General features: G+C 50.0%; 1 protein-coding gene across 2 annotated transcripts in view; it reads left to right on the top strand.

Moving 5' to 3' along the window:
* Positions 1–20,542, top strand: part of RHOBTB2 (Rho related BTB domain containing 2) — a 53,573-nt gene that overhangs the window by 12,573 nt on the left and 20,458 nt on the right. For both annotated transcript variants that reach the window (XM_075346426.1, XM_075346425.1), the window contains exons 5-7: positions 1,772–2,676; positions 2,916–3,034; positions 12,920–13,070. In XM_075346426.1, the coding sequence (XP_075202541.1) occupies positions 1,772–2,676; positions 2,916–3,034; positions 12,920–13,070 (1,175 nt within the window). The remainder of the gene's footprint in view (positions 1–1,771; positions 2,677–2,915; positions 3,035–12,919; positions 13,071–20,542) is intronic.

Below are 20,542 nucleotides of genomic sequence, written 5' to 3'. Positions count from 1 at the left end.
TATCTCTGTCTTTTTCTCTGTCTATTTCTCTCTGTCTGTCTCTTTCTCTCTATCTCTCTCTCTCTCTGTCTGTCTCTCTGTCTCTTTCTCTCTCTGTCTTTTTCTAATTTGAAAGAAAATTTGACTTTTTTCAAGCTTCTCTGAGCAACCAGTGAAAAAGGGAATGCACATGGATAGAAGTCAGATAACATCTTTGTGCTCTTCCTTTTTAGAGAATCCATTCACTTCCATGTGCGACTTTGTTCTGAAGATTATACCAGAGTAGGACATGACTATTTTCTTGGTCTAGATCAGAAAAAAAAAAACATTCTGCCATGTGAACAGCCCCATAGAATATGATGTTGTTGTGTGCAATCCATTGAAATAACTGACAACCCACGATCGACAAACGCTGATGTGTGGATGGAGTCTAAATAGAGGCCAAGAGACGGTCCTTTTGGACTCCATCCTTTTGTTTAATTTACCTTTTTTTTCTGTTGTATGGTGTAGCTCCATTTGTAGTGCTGCTCCATACAGAGGCATTATTTATTTTTTTCACAATTTTTTTTCTAATATGGAAGTGTATGGTGCTCAGACACCACAATGCACATACAGTACAGGAACATTGTATGTCAGGAAATCCTTCAGAATTACACCTCCAGACAGCCTGTGAAATGTAGTGTGAAAGAGACGGTGCTCAATCAAACACCCCACCAAATAAGAGGCTTGTCTGGCATCAGAAAAAGCAGCCACACAACTAGGGTAAGGGCTCATACTAGAAAACTGGTCCAATTTTCATCAGTGTTTTTGATTAGAGAGTCATCAGTTTTGTCTGAGTTTCATCAGTTTTTATTCTCATGAGAAAACTAGACAGAAGAAGGTGGCGAAACATTTTTTTTTTAACCTATTAGTCCATGAAAAAATTGCCATATGAGTCCCGTCCAACTTTCTCACAAACATAAACTTTTCTTCTTCCCAACACTTGGATCAAGATTGGACACGAATTTGCATGGGCCACTTGGTTTGCAAAAAAAAAAAATCATGGACATGTGAACAGCTCCATAGACTGATTGAGATATATATATATATATATATATATATATATACATATATATACACACACACAGTATATACATGAAAAATACGGAGCTTGTATGTAAAATTCTGATATGTGAATAAGCATTGAAAGTTAGCAAATCTATCAATATACTGATCTACCTTAGTTAAAGAATACCTAAGGTTTCATAAAACTTTTCGTCATAGTGACCAGAAGTTTTGATTAATTGGTGTTCAGGTACTAAAAATCTGTCAATCGCTGAAAAATTGGGTAGAGGAGCTCAGCTTCGAGCAGATTGAGCAGATTACTACCTATGAATCCATACACTTCTCAGCCAATCACTTTGGCTATGGGTAACGGTCGGGTTTTTGCCCCTAGACTTTTAGTGATCAATATTGAAAGGAAACTGTGGACGTGGACAGTCTTTTAGCAGCTATAGAAATGGTCTCCTGCATAAACTTAGACCCAGATCAGAGGAAACCATAGAGTATAGTATGTTGGTTTTGGAGACAGTTTCGTAGATAACTTCCTTTGACCACCTCAATGCATATATCAACATTAAATAAAACTGGTGGTCACCCAGTAAGAAAGAATACGGTTGCTCGGCAAGCAGAGACTTCGTAGAAAAATATATATGTGTTTCATTACCGTTATTCCAAGGATTTGGGTGGATTTTGATTATATATGGCTTCTCACTTGTTCTCACTTGTTTTCTTTTTTTCTTTTTTCTTTTAGGCCAATCCGACCCCAGGAGATTCTTCCACCTGAGAAAGGTCGGGAAGTAGCCAAAGAGCTTGGCATACCATATTACGAAACCAGCGTGGTGGCCCAATGCGGAATTAAGGAAGTTTTTGATAACGCCATCCGCTCGGCGCTCATATCTCGTCGTCACTTACAGTTTTGGAAGTCACACTTGAGGAGTGTACGCAAACCTCTACCACAAGCCCCTTTTCTTCCTCCCCGGCCCCCACCCCCTGTTATCATAGTGCCTGATCCTCCTGCTCAGAGTGAAGATCATCCTGGACGCCTTTTAGAGGAATCCTCCTGTGCCGACGTGGTGCTGGTGGTCCAAGAAAGGATTCGTATCTACGCCCACCGCATCTACCTCTCCACCGCTTCCTCTAAATTCTGTGACCTTTTCCTAATGGAGGATGGAGATCCACCATCTCAAGCCAGGGACCCCCTTCTTCGTGCCTCTAGCTTTGATGCTTGTGAGGGTTCAGGGGAAACGGATGGAGGAGGAATGAGAACCTCAGCCAGTGATGGGACTTTGGGCAGGGATGGAGATAGAGATTTGTCTGGGTGGAGCAGGGCTTTTGAAAGCATACGAAGTGGAGTTCTGGAGGAGCCACCTGGCTACCGGGCCAGAAGGGTAACTGTTGTAAAGATGGACAGCTCAGTGAGGTCTGGCCCCTTCAGAGCTGTGCTGAAATATTTGTACACTGGACGACTGGATGAAAGAGAGCCCGAGCTGATGGAGGTGGCACACATCGCTGAGCTTTTGGAGGTGTTTGACTTGCGTATGATGGTGGCAAACATCCTGAATCGAGAGGCCTTCATGAACCAAGAGATCACTAGAGCTTTCCATGTCAGAAGGAGCAATCGTATCAAGGAGTGTCTGACAAAGGGAATCTTCTCTGGTGAGAATTGATTGGTGGGACTATAAAAGAGATATGTATATATAAATGGTGGCTCGGAAACCTCATTCACTGACAAGAAATGATTTATCAAATGTACGTGAATGATTATCACAACCTAACCTAACCTGCCTCATACGTTAGTAGGAATTGTCTGGATTTGCTGGGGTCTGTCTGAAATCACTTACTTTTCATCAGTCTTTTTTTTTTTTCTCCCTTGTTTATTTTTTATTCTCCATTAGATGTCACTTTCGTTCTGGACGACGGGAGCATAAATGCCCATAAACCGCTGCTCATCTCCGGTTGTGACTGGATGGCCGCCATGTTTGGAGGACCCTTTTTGGAAAGCAGCACCTCTGAGGTAAGGAACATGGAATCACTTTTGACTATCATCTATCCCTTTTAACTTTAGATTATTGGAAGCAATTAAGATTTTCATTCTTGCAAAATATCTGTAAGTACACAGTATAACTCCATTACTCTTCTCCTCCTGTGTACTTTTTAGATGTAGCCTCCCATAGAACGACCCAGCAGGTATAAACAGGCAGCAAATTACTGAGGAATTCACCCCGACACTGTATAAACCATATTGTTATGATGTCTTCTCCCTTTCATGTTGTTATATTCCCAGCTATTTTCTTTTTCGCTCCTAATTGGGAGACCCAGACAGTGGGTGTATAGCTACTGCCTCTGGAGGCCGCACAAAGAACTACACTTAAAAGTGTAAGGCCCCTCCCCTTCTGGCTATACACCCTCCCGTAGGAGTACGGATTCCTCAGTTTTAGCTTTGTGCGCAGGAGGTCAGACACGCACGCATTGCTCCATTGTTTTTAGTCAGCAGCAGCTGCTGACTATGTCGGATGGAAGAAAAGAGGGTCTATACAGACTCCCAGCATGCTCCCTTCTCACCCCACTGTATGTCGGAGGTGTTTGTAAGGTTGAGGTACCCATTGCGGGTACGGCGGCAGAAGCCCACATGCTGATTCCTTCCCCATCCCTTTTTACAAGGCTCTGGGTGAAGTGGGATTTACCGGTCTCCAGGCACTGAGACCGTGCTCCATCTACAGCCCCTGGAGAAGATGCTGGATGGAGCGGAGTACATCAGGGACATGGCCCTGCTTCCTCAAGGTACTCTGTGTCCCCGTGCATTTGGCGCTCACACCACAGCATGCTGGGTGTTGTAGTGCGCCGGGGGACATCAGCGCTGCGGCGCTTGTGCCATGGCCTCATTCAGCTTCGCTGAAGCAGGCACACTTATGGGAATCGGTCGCGCCGGCCGCTGGGACTGCGGCGCGGCTGGCACTTGTAGTGCGCCGGGGACTTCAGCGCGGCCTGCGCTTTTACGGCGGCCGCGCTGATAACTAGAGTCCCCGGCTTTTGCGGCCTGCTTCCGTTCGTTCCCGCCCCCAGACCTGCCAGTCAGGAGAGGGGCGGGACGCCGGCCACTTCGAGGAATCGGTCGCGCCGGCCGCTGGGGCGGCTGGCACTTGTGGTGCGCCGGGGACTTCAGCGCGGCCCGCGCTTTTACGGCGGCCGCGCTGATAACTCGAGTCCCCGGCTTTTGCGGCCTGCTTCCGTTCGTTCCCGCCCCCAGACCTGCCAGTCAGGAGAGGGGCGGGACGCTGGCCAAGGCATCAGCGCTGAGGGCTGGAGTCTTTTTTACATACTCCAGCCCTCACAGTCGGCACAGAGGGGACACTGTTCCCGCACTTTTGTTTGGAACCTCCCACGGACCGCCCCTCTCCACAGACGCCGGCAGCCATTCCTGCTGACACGCTGAGCTGCAGAGGGGAGCCGGGGAGACCCAGACAAGGAATTCTGCGCCTCTTACCCGCTATTCAGCGGGCGGTAAGCAGCCCTCAGGGCTCACCCCCTCTTGTGCCAGTAGTATTTTTAGTATTTTGTTGCTACAAATACTTTGTGTTGCATAGCGCTGGTTGCCCTTTGGCTATAGACTCTCTCACATTGCAGAGAGCCAGCAGCATGTCGTCCGGAAAACGCAAGGGTGCCAAGGCACAGACATTATATGCTTCCTGCACCGCATGTGGGACTTTTCTACCGGCAGGCTCCACGGACCCCCATTGTGTGCAGTGCTCGGCCCCTGCGGCACTTGCACAGTCGGGACCTCTGCTGGACGTGTCCCAGGGTGTACCACCTGTGAATGCTGTCCAGGTGACAGGAACTGAGTTTGCAGCTTTTGCTGACAGAATGTCTCTCACTATGTCACAAATTCTTGACACATTGCGAGCTAGGCCTGTACTTCAGGCCACGGACACTGTGCAATCATTGCCCCCTGGTCCCCCTCAGCTCAATTATCTCCAAGCTCCGGGACGGGCATCTACACCTCAGGGTGAAGACTCTGACTCGGACGATGGCCCCGGGCAGCCTAAGCGGGCTCGCTATGACGGGCCTTCACATTCATCTCAATGGTCAGGATCCCAGCGAGATGAATCTATGGGTGATGAGGCGGACGTAACTGATCAGGATTCTGATCCTGGGACCGCTCTCAATCTAGATACACCAGATGGTGACGCCATAGTTAATGATCTTATATTTAACATCAATAAGATGTTAAATATTTCCCCACCAGCTCCTCTGGTAGAGGAGTCAGCTTCGCAGCACGAGAGAATCCATTTCAGATACCCTAAGCGTACATTAAGCACTTTTCTGGACCACGCTGACTTTAGAGACGCAATCCAGAAACCCCACGCTTATCCTGAAAGGCGTTTTCCTAAACGGCTTAAAGATACACGCTATCCTTTTCCCACTGAAGTGGTCAAGGGTTGGACCCAGTGTCCAAAAGTGGATCCTCCAATTTCCAGGCTTGCAGCTAGATCCTTGGTTGCAGTTGAAGATGGAGCGGCACTTAAAGATGCCACTGACAGGCAGATGGAGCTCTGGCTGAAATCCATCTATGAAGCGATTGGAGCGTCATTAGCGCCTTCTTTTGCGGCCGTATGGGCACTCCAAGCTATCACGGCCGGGCTTGCGCGAGTTGACTCAGTCACACGTGCCTTTGCCCCGCAGGTAGCACCATTGACCTCGCAAATGACGGCATTCGCGTCGTACGCGATTAATGCTGTTCTTGACGCTACAAGCCGCACGGCAGTGCCGTCAGCCAACTCCGTTGTTTTGCGTAGGGCCCTGTGGTTGAGACATTGGAAAGCAGATTCTCATTCCAAGAAGTGCTTAACTAATTTGCCTTTTTCTCGTGACCGATTGTTTGGAGAGCGTTTGGATGAAATCATCAAACACTCCAAGGGTAAGGACTCTTCCTTACCGCAACACAGACAAAACAAACCCCAACAGAGGAGGGGTCAGTCTGGTTATCGGTCCTTTCGAGGACCGGGCAGGTCCCAATTCGCCGCGTCAAAAAAGACTCAAAAAGACCAGAGACGCTCAGATTCTTGGAGGTCTCAGTCACGCCCAAAAAGGCCAGCCGGAGGAACCGTTGCCAAGACGGCGTCCTCCTGACTTGCGGTCTCTGATTCCCACACCCGCGGTCGGTGGGAGGCTGTCCCACTTTGGCGACACTTGGCTGGCAAGCGTCAAAGACCGTTGGGTGAGAGATATTCTGTCTCACGGGTACAGGATAGAGTTCAGTTCTCGTCCGCCAACTCGTTTCTTCAGAACTTCTCCACCACCAGACCGAGCCGATGCTCTGTTGCAGGCGGTGGCCGCTCTAAAGGCGGAAGGAGTGGTGACCTCCGTCCCTCTTCAGGAACAAGGTCACGGTTTTTACTCCAATCTGTTTGTGGTCCCAAAAAAGGACGGATCGTATCGACCCGTCCTGGATCTAAAGTTGCTCAACAGACACGTAAAAGTCAGGAGGTTCCGGATGGAATCCCTACGCTCCGTCATAGCCTCAATGTCTCAAGGAGATTTTCTAGCATCAATAGATATCAAAGATGCGTATCTCCACGTGCCGATTGCACCAGAGCATCAGCGTTTCCTACGCTTCGTCATACACGACGAGCACCTACAGTTCGTAGCGTTACCTTTCGGTCTGGCAACAGCCCCCCGGGTCTTCACCAAAGTCATGGCAGCAGTAGTAGCTGTTCTGCACTCGCAGGGTCACTCGGTTATCCCGTATCTAGACGACCTGCTTATAAAGGCACCCTCTCAAGAGGCATGCCAACACAGTCTGAAGGTGGCGCTAGACACTCTCCAGACTTTCGGGTGGATTATCAACTTTCCAAAGTCTCATCTAACCCCGACCCAATCTCTAACTTATCTTGGCATGGAGTTTCATACTCTATCAGCGATAGTGAGGCTTCCACTGGACAAGCAGTGCTCGCTACGGACTGGAGTGCAATCTCTCCTTCAGAGCCAGTCGCACTCACTGAGGCGCCTCATGCATTTCCTAGGAAAGATGGTAGCAGCAATGGAGGCAGTCCCGTTCGCGCAGTTTCATCTGCGCCCTCTCCAATGGGACATTCTACGCCAATGGGATGGGAAATCGACGTCCCTCGACAGGACTGTCTCCCTCTCTCAGACTGCCAAGGACTCTCTACGTTGGTGGCTTCTCCCCAACTCATTGTCACAGGGAAAGTCGTTCCTTCCCCCGTCCTGGGCAGTGGTCACGACAGATGCCAGCCTTTCAGGGTGGGGAGCGGTGTTTCTCCACCACAGGGCTCAGGGGACGTGGACTCAGGAAGAGTCCACCCTGCAGATCAATGTTCTGGAAATCAGAGCAATCTATCTTGCCCTGCGAGCCTTCCAACAATGGCTGGAAGGCAAGCAGATTCGGATTCAGTCGGACAATTCCACGGCGGTGGCGTACATCAACCACCAAGGGGGAACACGCAGCCGCCAAGCTTTTCAAGAAGTCCAGCGGATTTTGACGTGGGTGGAAAGCAGAGCGTCCACCATATCCGCAGTTCACATCCCAGGCGTGGAAAACTGGGAAGCAGACTTTCTCAGTCGCCAGGGCATGGACGCAGGAGAATGGTCCCTTCACCCGGAAGTGTTTCAGCAGATCTGTTGCCGCTGGGGGACGCCGGACGTCGATCTGATGGCGTCACGGCACAACAACAAGGTCCCAGTTTTCATGGCACGGTCTCACGATCACCGAGCGCTGGCGGCAGACGCCTTGGTTCAGGATTGGTCGCAATTCCGACTCCCCTATGTGTTCCCACCTCTAGCATTGTTACCCAGAGTTCTCCGGAAAATCAAGTCCGACTGCCATCGAGCCATACTCGTCGCTCCAGATTGGCCAAGAAGGTCGTGGTACCCGGATCTGTGGCATCTCACAGTAGGCCAACCGTGGACACTACCAAACCGTCCAGATTTGCTGTCTCAAGGGCCGTTTTTCCATCTGAATTCTGCGGCCCTGAACCTGACTGTGTGGCCATTGAGTCCTGGATCCTAGCGGCCTCAGGTTTATCTCAGGGAGTTGTTGCCACAATGAGACAAGCTAGAAAACCATCCTCTGCTAAGATCTATCACAGGACGTGGAAGATTTTCTTAGCGTGGTGCTTGGCTCAAGGGTTTTCTCCCTGGCCATTTGCATTGCCAATTTTTCTTTCCTTCCTGCAGTCTGGGTTGGAAAAAGGTTTGTCGCTTAGCTCGCTTAAAGGTCAAGTCTCCGCGCTATCCGTATTCTTTCAGAAACGCTTGGCACGGCTTTCTAAAGTACGCACGTTTCTCCAAGGAGTTTGTCATATCGTTCCTCCTTACAGACGGCCATTAGAACCCTGGGATCTGAACAAGGTTCTCCTTGCTCTCCAGAAGCCGCCTTTCGAGCCTTTGAAAGAGGTTCCCCTTTCTAGGCTTTCACAAAAGGTAGTTTTTCTTGTGGCGGTCACGTCTCTTCGAAGAGTGTCCGAGCTAGCGGCGTTATCTTGCAAATCTCCCTTCCTGGTGTTTCACCAAGACAAGGTAGTACTGCGTCCAATTCCAGAGTTTTCTCCCAAGGTGGTTTCTTCCTTTCATCTCAATCAGGATATCACTTTGCCATCTTTGTGTCCGCATCCAGTTCACCAATTTGAAAAAGGTTTACATCTGTTGGACCTGGTGAGAGCACTCAGGATTTACATTTCTCGCACGGCGCCTCTACGCCGTTCTGATGCGCTCTTTGTCCTAGTCGCTGGTCAGCATAAGGGATCGCAAGCTTCCAAATCCACCCTGGCGCGGTGGATCAAGGAACCAATTCTTCACACATACCGTTCTGCTGGGCTTCCGATTCCATCTGGACTGAAAGCCCATTCTACCAGAGCCGTGGGTGCGTCCTGGGCATTGCGGCATCAGGCTACGGCTCAGCAAGTGTGCCAGGCAGCTACCTGGTCGAGTCTGCACACGTTTACCAAGCACTATCAAGTGCATACCTACGCTTCGGCAGATGCCAGCCTAGGTAGACAGGTCCTTCAGGCGGCGGTGGCCCACCTGTAGGAAGAGGCTGTCTGACAGCCCGTTCATGTGGTATCTTTTACCCACCCAGGGACTGCTTTTGGACGTCCCACTGTCTGGGTCTCCCAATTAGGAGCGAAAAAGAAGGGAATTTTGTTTACTTACCGTAAATTCCTTTTCTTCTAGCTCCAATTGGGAGACCCAGCACCCGCCCTATTTGTTCTAAGGGTTTCGTTTTTCGGGTGCACATGTTGTTCATGTTGTTTCTTAAGTTCTCCGATCTTGTTATCGGATTGAATTTGTTTTTGAAACTATTATTGGCTTTCCTCCTTCTTGCTTTGGTACTAAAACTGAGGAATCCGTACTCCTACGGGAGGGTGTATAGCCAGAAGGGGAGGGGCCTTACACTTTTAAGTGTAGTTCTTTGTGCGGCCTCCAGAGGCAGTAGCTATACACCCACTGTCTGGGTCTCCCAATTGGAGCTAGAAGAAAAGGAATTTACGGTAAGTAAACAAAATTCCCTTCTTTGCATATTCATAGATGATGATATGAACCTAGATTAAATAATTGTGCCCCGATAGTTTGTCACCTGGTGACAATAGTAGTTTGCCTAAAAGCTCACTTCTAATCTGCAGCCGGATCATATTGGCGTGGCATCATCATGCCGGTGAGTCAGGTCTGGTGTGATGAAATCGGATATTAACAGGATAAGAATGATCCGTCTCCATAGATTAGCATACCGATATATTTAACTAGTATAAACACTTATCTGCGAAGGGTTTCTACAAGATTTTGGAGGTCCTCAGTAGGAAGTTTTACCCATTCATCCAGAAGAACATCTGTGAGGTCAGACACTGATGTTGGGGAATGGGCCAAGTTCATAATCTCCATTCTAGTTCACCCCAAGGGTGTTGAGGTGTTCTTCCCAAACTCCCCAAACCATCTTTATGGGCCTTGTCCACTGGGCGCAGTCATGTGCCTTTGTAATCATAAAACTGTCCAAAATGCTGAAGTGGTAAAGAATTAAGATTTGCATTAGGCTAGTTTCACACATCCGTCTTTTCGCCGGATTGGCGGTTCCAGCGCACTCCAGTACAGTATGATACAGTACAATGGCAGGTCACGCTTGTCGCACTGCCATTGTACTGTATACACTGTACTGGAGTGCGCTGGAACCGTCAATCCGGCGAAAAGACGGATGTGTGAAACTAGCCTTATGCGGGCTTTAAACGTTGCGATCTATTGTGCGATTGCACGAGCGATCGTACCCGCCCCCGTCGTTTGTGCGTCACGGGCAAATCGCTGCCCGTGTCGCACAAAGTCATTAAACCCCCGTCACACGTACTTATCTGCTGAGCGACCTCGCTGTGGGCGGCAATCATCATCTTCCTGAACGGGGAGGGATGTTCGGCATCACAGCGACGTCACAGCCACTGGCCAATAGAAGCGGAGGGGCGGAAATGAGCGGGACGTAACATCCCGCCCACCTCTTTCCTTCCGCATAGCCGGCGGGTGCCGCGGGACGCAGGTAAGCTGTGTTCGTCGTTCCCGTGGTGTCACACGGAGCGATGTGTGCTACCCCGGGTACGATGAACAACCGGCGCAAAGTTAAATGATTTTTTAAAACTAAACGACGAGTACACGACTCACGGTTTGTCACCAATTTGCAATCGTTCGTAGGTGTCACACTGGACGACGTCGCCAACGAAGCTAGATGTGCGTCACGAAAACCGTGACCCCGACGATATATCGCACGATAGATCGTCTCATGTGAAGCCCGCATTAACCGGAACTAGGGGGCCTCGGGCCGACTCTGTAATAAAACACCCATAGCATTATCTCTCCTCCACTTAACTTTACAGCGGGCACAATACAGTCAGGCAGTTAATGTTCTCCAGTGAAGGCTTTACACCACTCAATCCGACACTCAACATTGTGCTTGGTGATGTACGGCTGCAGGCATCTGTTCGGCCATGAAGCTCCCGGCGGGTGCAGTGTCTGTTCTGATGTTACCAGAAGAGGATTGGACTGTGCAGTTATGAAGTCACCAAAGCATTGGTGACTTTTGTCTCCCTTAGCACTCGGTGAGCCCGCTCTGTTACTTTATGTGGCCACATTTTGTAAACAGCTATCCCACGTGTTTTACCACCTGTACGCCACCTTGTATATGTTTAGCTTTATGTGGAAAACACTTTGTGGCTGAGTTACTCCGGTTCCTTCCACTTCACAATAATATCACTCACAGGTGATGGTAGAATACAGGAGGAAAGAAATGTGAGGAACTGTTGTTACACTGGTCTCACCTTTTACAGGATTGTGCTATTATCAGTGAGCAGTGGCGTAACTAGAGTTCAATGGGCCCCGGTGACATATTTGGACTTGACCCCCATCTGCATGCTCAACATATGTACGGGCCTTTGTAATGTTCCAGATCCTGACATATGTGCTCACCCTCTCATGTAACAGTGTCCCCCATCCTGTAATAATTTCCCCAATTTTGGCCTCCTTTTCTGGGCTCTTTCCAGGTATTGTGTCCTTCATCCTGGGTTACTTCCAGTAGTAATGTCCCTGTTCTTCAATCCCCCCCCCCCCAAAAAAAATAAAATAAAAATATACTCACCTTCCATTGCTCCCATTAACATGAGGACTGAGGGCCACAAAATTGTGGATAGCTAGAACAGAGCATCTGTAAAGCTACACGTCTTACATGGTGTTTGTAGAAAAGCGTTAGAATTAGGAAAAAAGCTTGCCTTCCTGTCCTCTGAGTGGATTGTGTATGACGTTAGAAATACAAGGGACCCTCTGATTAGTCTGGACACCAGGAAGGTCTTCATTCTCTATTGATGATGGCTGTGGTTTCATATTGTGACTGATGTACATAATAATTTCAATAAAGGAGTAATTCTAGTGACTAAAGGGATCTCCATATTGACTTTTTTGACATGGTAGTACAATTGGACATGTTATTGGTGTTGGTTCTGGTTGTTGGGATACCTATTAACCCCAAGAACATGAAGATCTTAAAGAGGTTGTCCCCTACTTTTGCATTGATGGCCTATCCGTAGGATAGGTACTCAATATCTGACTGGCTGGGGTCTGACAGCCCGCACCCTCGCCGATCAGCTGTTCTCGCTGCTGGCAGCAGCAACAGGCAACCGGAAATGCTCAGTTCCGGAGCTGCTCCATCTTCTGATAGCTGCCATGGCCGGGTACTGCACATCCGCGTCCAATTGATTAGAATGGGAGGCGGTTGTGCACTATCCGGCCGCGGCTGTTATAGGAAGAAAGAGCAGCTACAGAACTGGGCATTTCCTGCTGCCGCCTGTGGGACCAAGGACAGCTGATCAACGGAGGTGCGGGGTGTCGAACCCCAGCCAGTGAGACATTGATGACCTATCTTAAGGATAGGCCATCAATGCAGAAGTAGTGGACAACCCCATTAACCTTCAGTGATTGTCAGGTCAGTTTCATCCGGGAATCAAGGTCCGAGAAAGGATCACAATGCCTGGATCGCCCATTGGTCTCCAGACCCAAACTCCATATTTTTTTATATGCCTATGAGACTCTTCACTTTCAATCAGGAGATCCACGACCATTCTGGACAATGTGATCCATTCTTGGATGAGGAATGTCTGATGTGTGAACCAGCCTCAAAGTGAAGCACCATAACAATTTAGTGAGCGCTCTCGTCTCCTTGGAAGGGTACAAGTAACTTTTCACTGAGAAAAGACATCGGAGCCCAGTTATTCTTAGGTCCTGGGGGTCTGACAATGGGAACTCAAGTATTTGATTTTTGGTCTGACAATAAACCCTATTTTGGATTCGTTAGTACACAAATCACTACCTTACATAATGCATAACAATAAAACTGTACTATGGTCATATCTCACTTTTTCAGGTAGTTCTTCCGTTCACCACCAGAGGCAGTATGCGTGCGTTACTAGAGTATTTGTACACTGGACAGTTCACCGACGGACCCGACCTTGGCCCCATGGACCTCATTATACTGGCGAACCGGCTCTGCCTGCCACATCTGGTAGCACTGACAGGTAAGGAATGACCAGGTAGTGTCGGATTGACCGCCATTAATTTATCAGACCCCTTTGGCACTGCATTGAAATTTCTGTTGCTACAGATTTAGTCTAAATCTGTGCTTCTAAAAGCCTCTTGCGCAGCATCGGAGGGTTTGTTTTTCACTTTCTCAGTTTATAAGGCAATGAGGAGTTGATCAGTCACTATATACATGGTAAAACACTGACATGAAACTCTTCATTGACTATAGAGTTATATACAGTGTGTCCACCCATATCCTGTCCACCGCCATTAACTTGAGAATGGTGGCAGCTATAGGCATAGAAGTGATGTCTAGGTATAGTAAAGTAGCCATGCGCTACGCATTGAAACCACCTATAGCACCACCTGGTGGAAAATAACGGAGTTAGCATTTTTATCTCGAAAACGGAACGAGATAGAGAAAAAAAGGGAATTACAAATTTGTAGGGCATCATCAACTCAATACGAATCCACACCTTGCATACAGAGATGCTATTATTAGAGCGTGTAAAACTCACAAGGCTGCGGACGTGAAGCGATACCTCATGGAGACCTTCCTACAAGTCATTGGGTATGGTGGCTGTGTGGAGTGGCCTCCACACTCACCTGACCTGACCCCATTGGATTTCTTTCTGTGAGGTCACCTCAAACAGCAGGTGTATGCGACCCCTCCACCAACATTGCAGGACCTACGACGACGTATTACAGATGCTTGTGCAAACGTGTCACCTACCATATTGCACAACGTGCAGCAAGATACAGTATGCTGTGCAGAGGCCAGATGTGCATTGCAGCTGACGGGGGCCACTTTCAGCATCAAAGTTAAATGAGTGCCATATGCGTGACCAGCATTCAATGTTTTGGGGGGGGGTCATGGGTTTCATTTCATAGCATTTCTGTATGCAAGATGTCGATTCGTATTGAATTGATGATGCCCTAGAACTTTGTAATTCACTTTTTTTCTCTATCTCGTTCCGTTTTCGAGATAACAATGCTAACTCTGTTGTTTTCCACCAGGTGGCGCTATAGGTGGTTTCATTGCGTAGCACATGGCTACTTTACTATACCTAGACACCACTTCTATGCCTATAGCTGCCGCCATTCTCAAGTTAATAGCGGTGGACAGGATATGGGTGGACACTGTATGTGCGTGGCTTAAAGGGAACCTGGCACTTGATTCATGCTGCCTGATCGGTGGGCAGCATGAATCAGAGACCGACATGTAAGTTTTACACTGTGCTGCAGACGTTTAGAGAAAAATATAGTTGATAACAGGGCTGGGGCAGAGGTGACTAGTCACATGTGTCTCCGGAGACTTCTCCCTGCCCACTGTGCTATAGGGAGAAGCCTGACAATCTAGCTGCCATTAAAAAGCCAGTCTCTGATTCATATTGCCTGTGAATCGAGTGAATGGTTTTCATCAAGGCTAGTTTCACACATCCAGCTTTTTGCCGGTTTGCCGGATTCAGTGCACGCCAGTACAGTGTATACAGTACAATAGCAGCACGACAAGCGCCGGTCACATGCTGTCATGGGATCGTAGTATGTGACCCGGACGGATTGTACTATATACACTGTACTGGTGTGCGCCGAATCCGGCAAACCGGCAAAAAGCCGGATGTGTGAAACTGGCCTAAAAGGATTTGTCTATTCGCCATAAATGGGGTATATGGTATGGTATGGTATGTATGTTTATCTGAAAAAAGTTTCTCACTTGGGGTATGTTCACATGTTGCTTTTTTGCTGCTGTTTTTTTTTTTTTGCAGCAAAACCTGCTCTATTGGCAGTAAAAGAAAAGCTGTGTTTTTGCCGCTTTTTTTAGTTGCGTTTTGGGTGGCATTTCTCTACAGTATATCTTTTAAATTAAATAAAGTTAGTTACATTTACTGCAAAACTCAGCAAAAAATGCAGCAGTGTTTCTGCACTTGTTGCTTTCAATGGTGAAAAAAGCTTCAAAAATTCTGAAAGAACTGACATGCTGCTTCTTGAAAAAACGCAGCAGTTTTCCATTTTAGTCAGGAAAATAAAAGCAAAGTTTGTGCATGAGATTTCTGGAATCTCATAGCTTTTCCTGGAACTGTAAAAAGCAGTTTTTCTTTGTCGCTCCATTGGGAGACCCAGACAATTGGGTGTATAGCTTCTGCCTCCGGAGGCCACACAAAGTATTACACTTTAAAAAGTGTAACCCCTCCCCTCTGCCTATACACCCTCCCGTGCATCACGGGCTCCTCAGTTTTATGCTTTGTGTGGAAGGAGGCACACATCCACTCATGCATCCCATTTTAGTCAGCAGCAGCTTCTGATTTTATCGGTTGGAAGAAAAGAGGGCCCCCACAGGGCCCCCGGCATGCTCCCTTCTCACCCCACTAAGTCGGCGGTGCTGTTAAGGTTGAGGTACCCACTGCGGGTACAGAGGCTGGAGCCACATGCCGTTTTCCTTCACCATCCCTTAGAGGCTCTGGGAGAAGTGGGATCCTAACCGGTCATCCATTCACTGGGACCGGGCTCCCTCCGCAGCCCCTGTGGGAATCTGCCGGACAGGAGTCTATGTATCCTCAGGGACAGGGCCCTGCATCTAAAGGTACTCTGTGTCCCCATGGGGACGGTGCATGGAGCGCTTGTTTCACAGACGCTGCAGCAGCTGCTGGTTTGTGAAGACCGGGACTTCCGCGCCGACCGCGCCTGTTTGTCGGCCGCGGTATTAAATTTAGTCCCCGGCTTCATTGCGGCCTAGTACCATAACTCCCGCCCCCGGGCCTGCCAGTCAGGGGTAAGGGCGGGACGGTCGACCTGACGTCGGCAGTGAGGGCTGGAGCATACTTTAGGTTTCCCCCCCCCCCTCACTGATCACTGTGGGGCCCCAGATTCCCGCACTTTACTAGTCGCCGCCCACGGCTCCCTTCTCCCCTGAGAGCTCCGGCAGCCATTTTTACACACATTCTGCCGGTGGAGGATTTCAGGAACGAGCTCTGCAGCTCTGGGAGACCTAAGGCAGGGAATCTGGTGGACACACACCGCTTTGGGCGGTCGGTTAGCCACACCGGTCACCCGATGCTGGTCCCCCTAGGGTGCCGGAGTATATATATATATATATTGGTATATATTTTCTCTGTTTGGCCGGGTTGTTTTGCTTTTGGCTATATACCCTCAGTGATCACTCTCCTAGGAGACAACAGCATGTCGTCCACAAAGAGCAAGGGCGCTAAGGCAAAGGGTTTTTTTTTTTTTGCAACCTGTACCTCTTGTGGGGCTATGTTACCTGCGGGTTCCACCTACCCTCACTGTGAGCAATGCTCGACCACTGTTGCACTTGCTCAGCCGGAGCCTCGGTCACTAGTGGGCCCCTCGGCTCAGGCAGACCCTCCTGCTTCCCCTGTCCAGGCGGCAGGGACAGAGTTTGCAGTTTTTGCTGAGAAACTCTCTGAGTCGCTTTCTCAATCCATGGCTCAGTCTATGGACAAATGGTCTGCCAAGCTACTAGAAGCCTTGTAGTCCAGACCGGTCCTTACACAGGCCCCGGGCACTGTCGGATCATCGCCTCCAGGCCCCTCTCGGTCTGCGCCGCAGCGTGCTCCCGGGGTGGCCCCTAGGTCTCACGTGGAGGACTCCGGCACGGACCACAGTCCCAGACCGGCTAAGCGGGCTCGCTGGGAATCTTCCCCGACTTCCTCACGCTGCTCGGGGTCTCAGCTTGAGGACTGTCTGGAGGATGAGGCGGACGTCGCAGCTCAGGGCTCTGACCCTGACGTTGCTCTCAATCTTGATACACCTGAAGGGGACGCCATAGTAAATGACCTTATAGCGTCCATCAACCAGGTGCTAGATCTTTCTCCCCCCAACTCCACCTATAGAGGAGTCGGCTTCGCAGCAGGAGAAACACCAGTTTAGGTTTCCCAAACGTACACGGAGTGCGTTTTTCGATCACTCTAACTTCAGAGATGCTGTCCAGAAGCACAGAGCATTTCCGGACAAGTGCTTTACTAAGCGCCTTAATGACACACGTTACCCCTTCCCCTCTGACGTAGTTAAGGGTTGGGCTCAATGTCCCAAGGTGGATCCTCCAGTCTCTAGACTGGCGGCTAGATCTGTAGTATCAGTTGCAGATGGCTCATCGCTCAAGGATGCCACTGACAGGCAGATAGAGCTCCTGGTGAAATCCATCTATGAAGCCACAGGCGCGTCTTTTGCCCCTGCCTTTGCAGCCGTGTGGGCACTCCAAGCTATCTCAGCTTGTCTGTCTGAGATTAATGCGGTCACACGTACCTCTGCTCCGCAAGTTGCGTCTTTGACTTCTCAGGCGTCGGCTTTTTCGTCCTACGCCATGAACGCCGTCCTGGACTCTGCTAGCCGTACAGCGGTAGCATCCGCTAATTCGGTGGCAGTCCGCAGGGCCATGTGGCTACGCGAATGGAAGGCAGACTCTGCTTCCAAGAAGTTCTTAACCGGTTTGCCGTTTTCTGGCGACCGATTGTTTGGCGAACGATTGGATGAAATTATTAAGGAATCCAAGGGAAAGGACTCATCCTTACCCCAGTCCAAACCGAAGAGACCTCAGCAACGGAAAATACAACCGAGGTTTCGGTCCTTTCGGCCCTCAGCCAAGTCCCAATCCTCCTCGTCCAACAGGCCAGAGAAGGGCCAGAGGAACTCTTATGCGTGGCGGTCTAAGTCACGCCCCCAAAAAAACGCCGGAGGCACTGCCTCCAAGGCGGCATCCTCATGACTTTCGGCCTCCCCGAACCGCATCCTCGGTCGGTGGCAGGCTCTCCCGCTTTTGCGACGCCTGGGGCCACATGTCCAAGACCGATGGGTGAGAGACATTCTGTCTCACGGTTACAGGATAGAGTTCAGCTCTCGTCCTCCGACTCGTTTCTTCAGAACATCTCCGCCCCCATCTCGGGCCGGAGCACTTTTTCAGGCTGTGGGCGTTCTGAAGTCAGAAGGAGTGGTGATTCCCGTTCCCCCTCAGGAACATGGTCACGGCTTCTACTCCAACTTGTTCGTGGGCCAAAGAAAGACTGATCATTCCGTCTCGTTCTGGACCTCAAACTGCTCAACAGGCATGTGAGCACCAGAAGGTTTCGGATGGAATCTCTCCGCTCGGTCATCGCTTCGATGTCACAAGGAGACTTCCTAGCATCGATCGACATCAAGGATGCTTATCTCCATGTGCCGATCGCACCCGAGCATCAACGCTTCCTGCGTTTCGCCATCGGGGACGAACACCTTCAGTTCGTGGCACTGCCTTTCGGACTGGCGACAGCCCCACGGGTCTTCACAAGGTCATGGCATCCGTTGTGGCGATCCTACACTCTCAGGGCCACTCGGTGATCCCTTACTTAGACGATCTCCTAGTCAGGGCTCCCTCCCGGGTGGCGTGTCAACACAGCCTGACCGTCGCTCTGGAGACTCTCCAGCAGTTCGGGTGGATCATCAACTTCCCAAAGTCCAAGTTGACACCGACCCAATCACTGACTTACCTCGGGATGGAGTTTCATACTCACTCAGCGGTAGTCAAGCTACCGCTGGACAAACAGCTTTCGCTGCAGACAGGGGTGCAATCTCTTCTTCGGGGTCAGTCACACCCCTTGAGGCGCCTCATGCACTTCCTGGGGAAGATGGTGGCAGCAATGGAGGCAGTGCCCTTCGCGCAGTTCCAGCTGCGCCCACTCCAATGGGACATTCTCCGCAAATGGGACAGGAGGTCGACGTCCCTCGACAGGAACGTCTCTCTTTCCCTTGCAGCCAAAACCTCTCTTCAGTGGTGGCCTCTTCCCACTTCTCTATCGCAGGGAAAATCCTTCCTGCCCCCATCCTGGGCTGTGGTCACGACGGACGCGAGCCTGTCAGGGTGGGGAGCGTTTTTTCTCCACCACAGGGCTCAGGGAACCTGGACTCCGATAGTCTTCCCTTCAGATCAATGTTCTGGAGATAAGGGCAGTGTATCTAGCCCTAACGGCTTTCCAGGAAATCCGGCGGATTCTGCTGTGGGCGGAGGCCACAGCCTCCACCATCTCCGCAGTTCACATCCCGGGCGTAGAAAACTGGGAAGCAGGCTTTCTCAGTCGTCAGGGCATGGATGCGGGGGAATGGTCTCTTCACCCAGACGTGTTTCGAGAGATCTGTCGCCGCTGGGGAACGCCGGACGTCGATCTCATGGCGTCACGGCACAACAACAAGGTCCCGGCCTTCATGGCACGGTCTCAAGATCACAGAGCTCTGGCGGCGGACGCGTTAGTTCAGGATTGGTCGCAGTTTCGACTCCCTTATGTGTTTCCTCCTCTGGCGATGTTGCCCAGAGTGTTACGCAAGATCAGATCCGACTGTCGTCGCGCCATTCTCGTCGCTCCAGATTGGCCGAGGCGGTCGTGGTACCCGGATCTGTGGCATCTCACGGTGGGTCAGCCGTGGGCACTTCCAGACCGCACAGACCTGCTGTCACAGGGCCGTTTTTCCATCTGAATTCTGCGGCCCTCAACCTGACTGTGTGGCCATTGAGTCCTGGCTCCTAGCGTCGTCGGGTTTATCTCAGGATGTCATTGCCACTATGAGACAGGCCAGGAAACCAACGTCCGCCAAGATCTATTACAGGTCGTGGCGGATCTTCTTGTCCTGGTGCTCTGATAAGGGTTTTACTCCCTGGCCTTTTGCCTTACCCATTTTTCTTTCATTCCTTCAATCCGGAATGGACAAGGGTTTGTCACTCGGCTCTCTCAAGGGACAAGTATCGGCGCTCTCAGTATTTTTTCAAAAGCGCCTGGCAAGGCTTCCGCAGGTCCGCACGTTCCTGCAGGGAGTTTGCCACATAGTTCCACCCTACAAGCGTCCGCTGGAACCCTGGGACCTTAACAGGGTGTTAAGGGCTACGGCTCAGCAGGTGTGTCAGGCAGCTACCTGGTCTAGTCTGCACACCTTCACAAAACACTATCAAGTGCATACCTATGCTTCGGCAGATGCCAGTCTAGGTAGGCGAGTCCTTCAGGCGGCGGTTGCCCACCTGTAGGAAGGGGTCGTTTTTCGGCTCTCTGTTATTGAGGTATTCTTGTACCCACCCAGGGACTGCTTTTGGACGTCCCAATTGTCTGGGTCTCCCAATGGAGCGACAAAGAAGAAGGGAATTTTGTTTACTTACCGTAAATTCCTTTTCTTCTAGCTCCTATTGGGAGACCCAGCACCCGCCCCTGTTCCCTTCGGGCTGTTGTTCTTTTGTGTACACATGTTGTTCATGTTGAATTGTTCTTTTGGTTCATGGTTTTCAGTTCTCCGAACATCCTTCGGATTGAAATTACCTTAGACCAATTTATAAGTTTCCTCCTTCCTGCTTTTGCACCAAAACTGAGGAGCCCGTGATGCACGGGAGGGTGTATAGGCAGAGGGGAGGGGTTACACTTTTTAAAGTGTAATACTTTGTGTGGCCTCCGGAGGCAGAAGCTATACACCCAATTGTCTGGGTCTCCCAATAGGAGCT

This window comes from Anomaloglossus baeobatrachus, chromosome 4, assembly GCF_048569485.1.
Source record: "Anomaloglossus baeobatrachus isolate aAnoBae1 chromosome 4, aAnoBae1.hap1, whole genome shotgun sequence".
Lineage (NCBI taxonomy): Eukaryota > Metazoa > Chordata > Amphibia > Anura > Aromobatidae > Anomaloglossus > Anomaloglossus baeobatrachus.
This window is presented reverse-complemented; position numbering and strand designations above follow the sequence as displayed.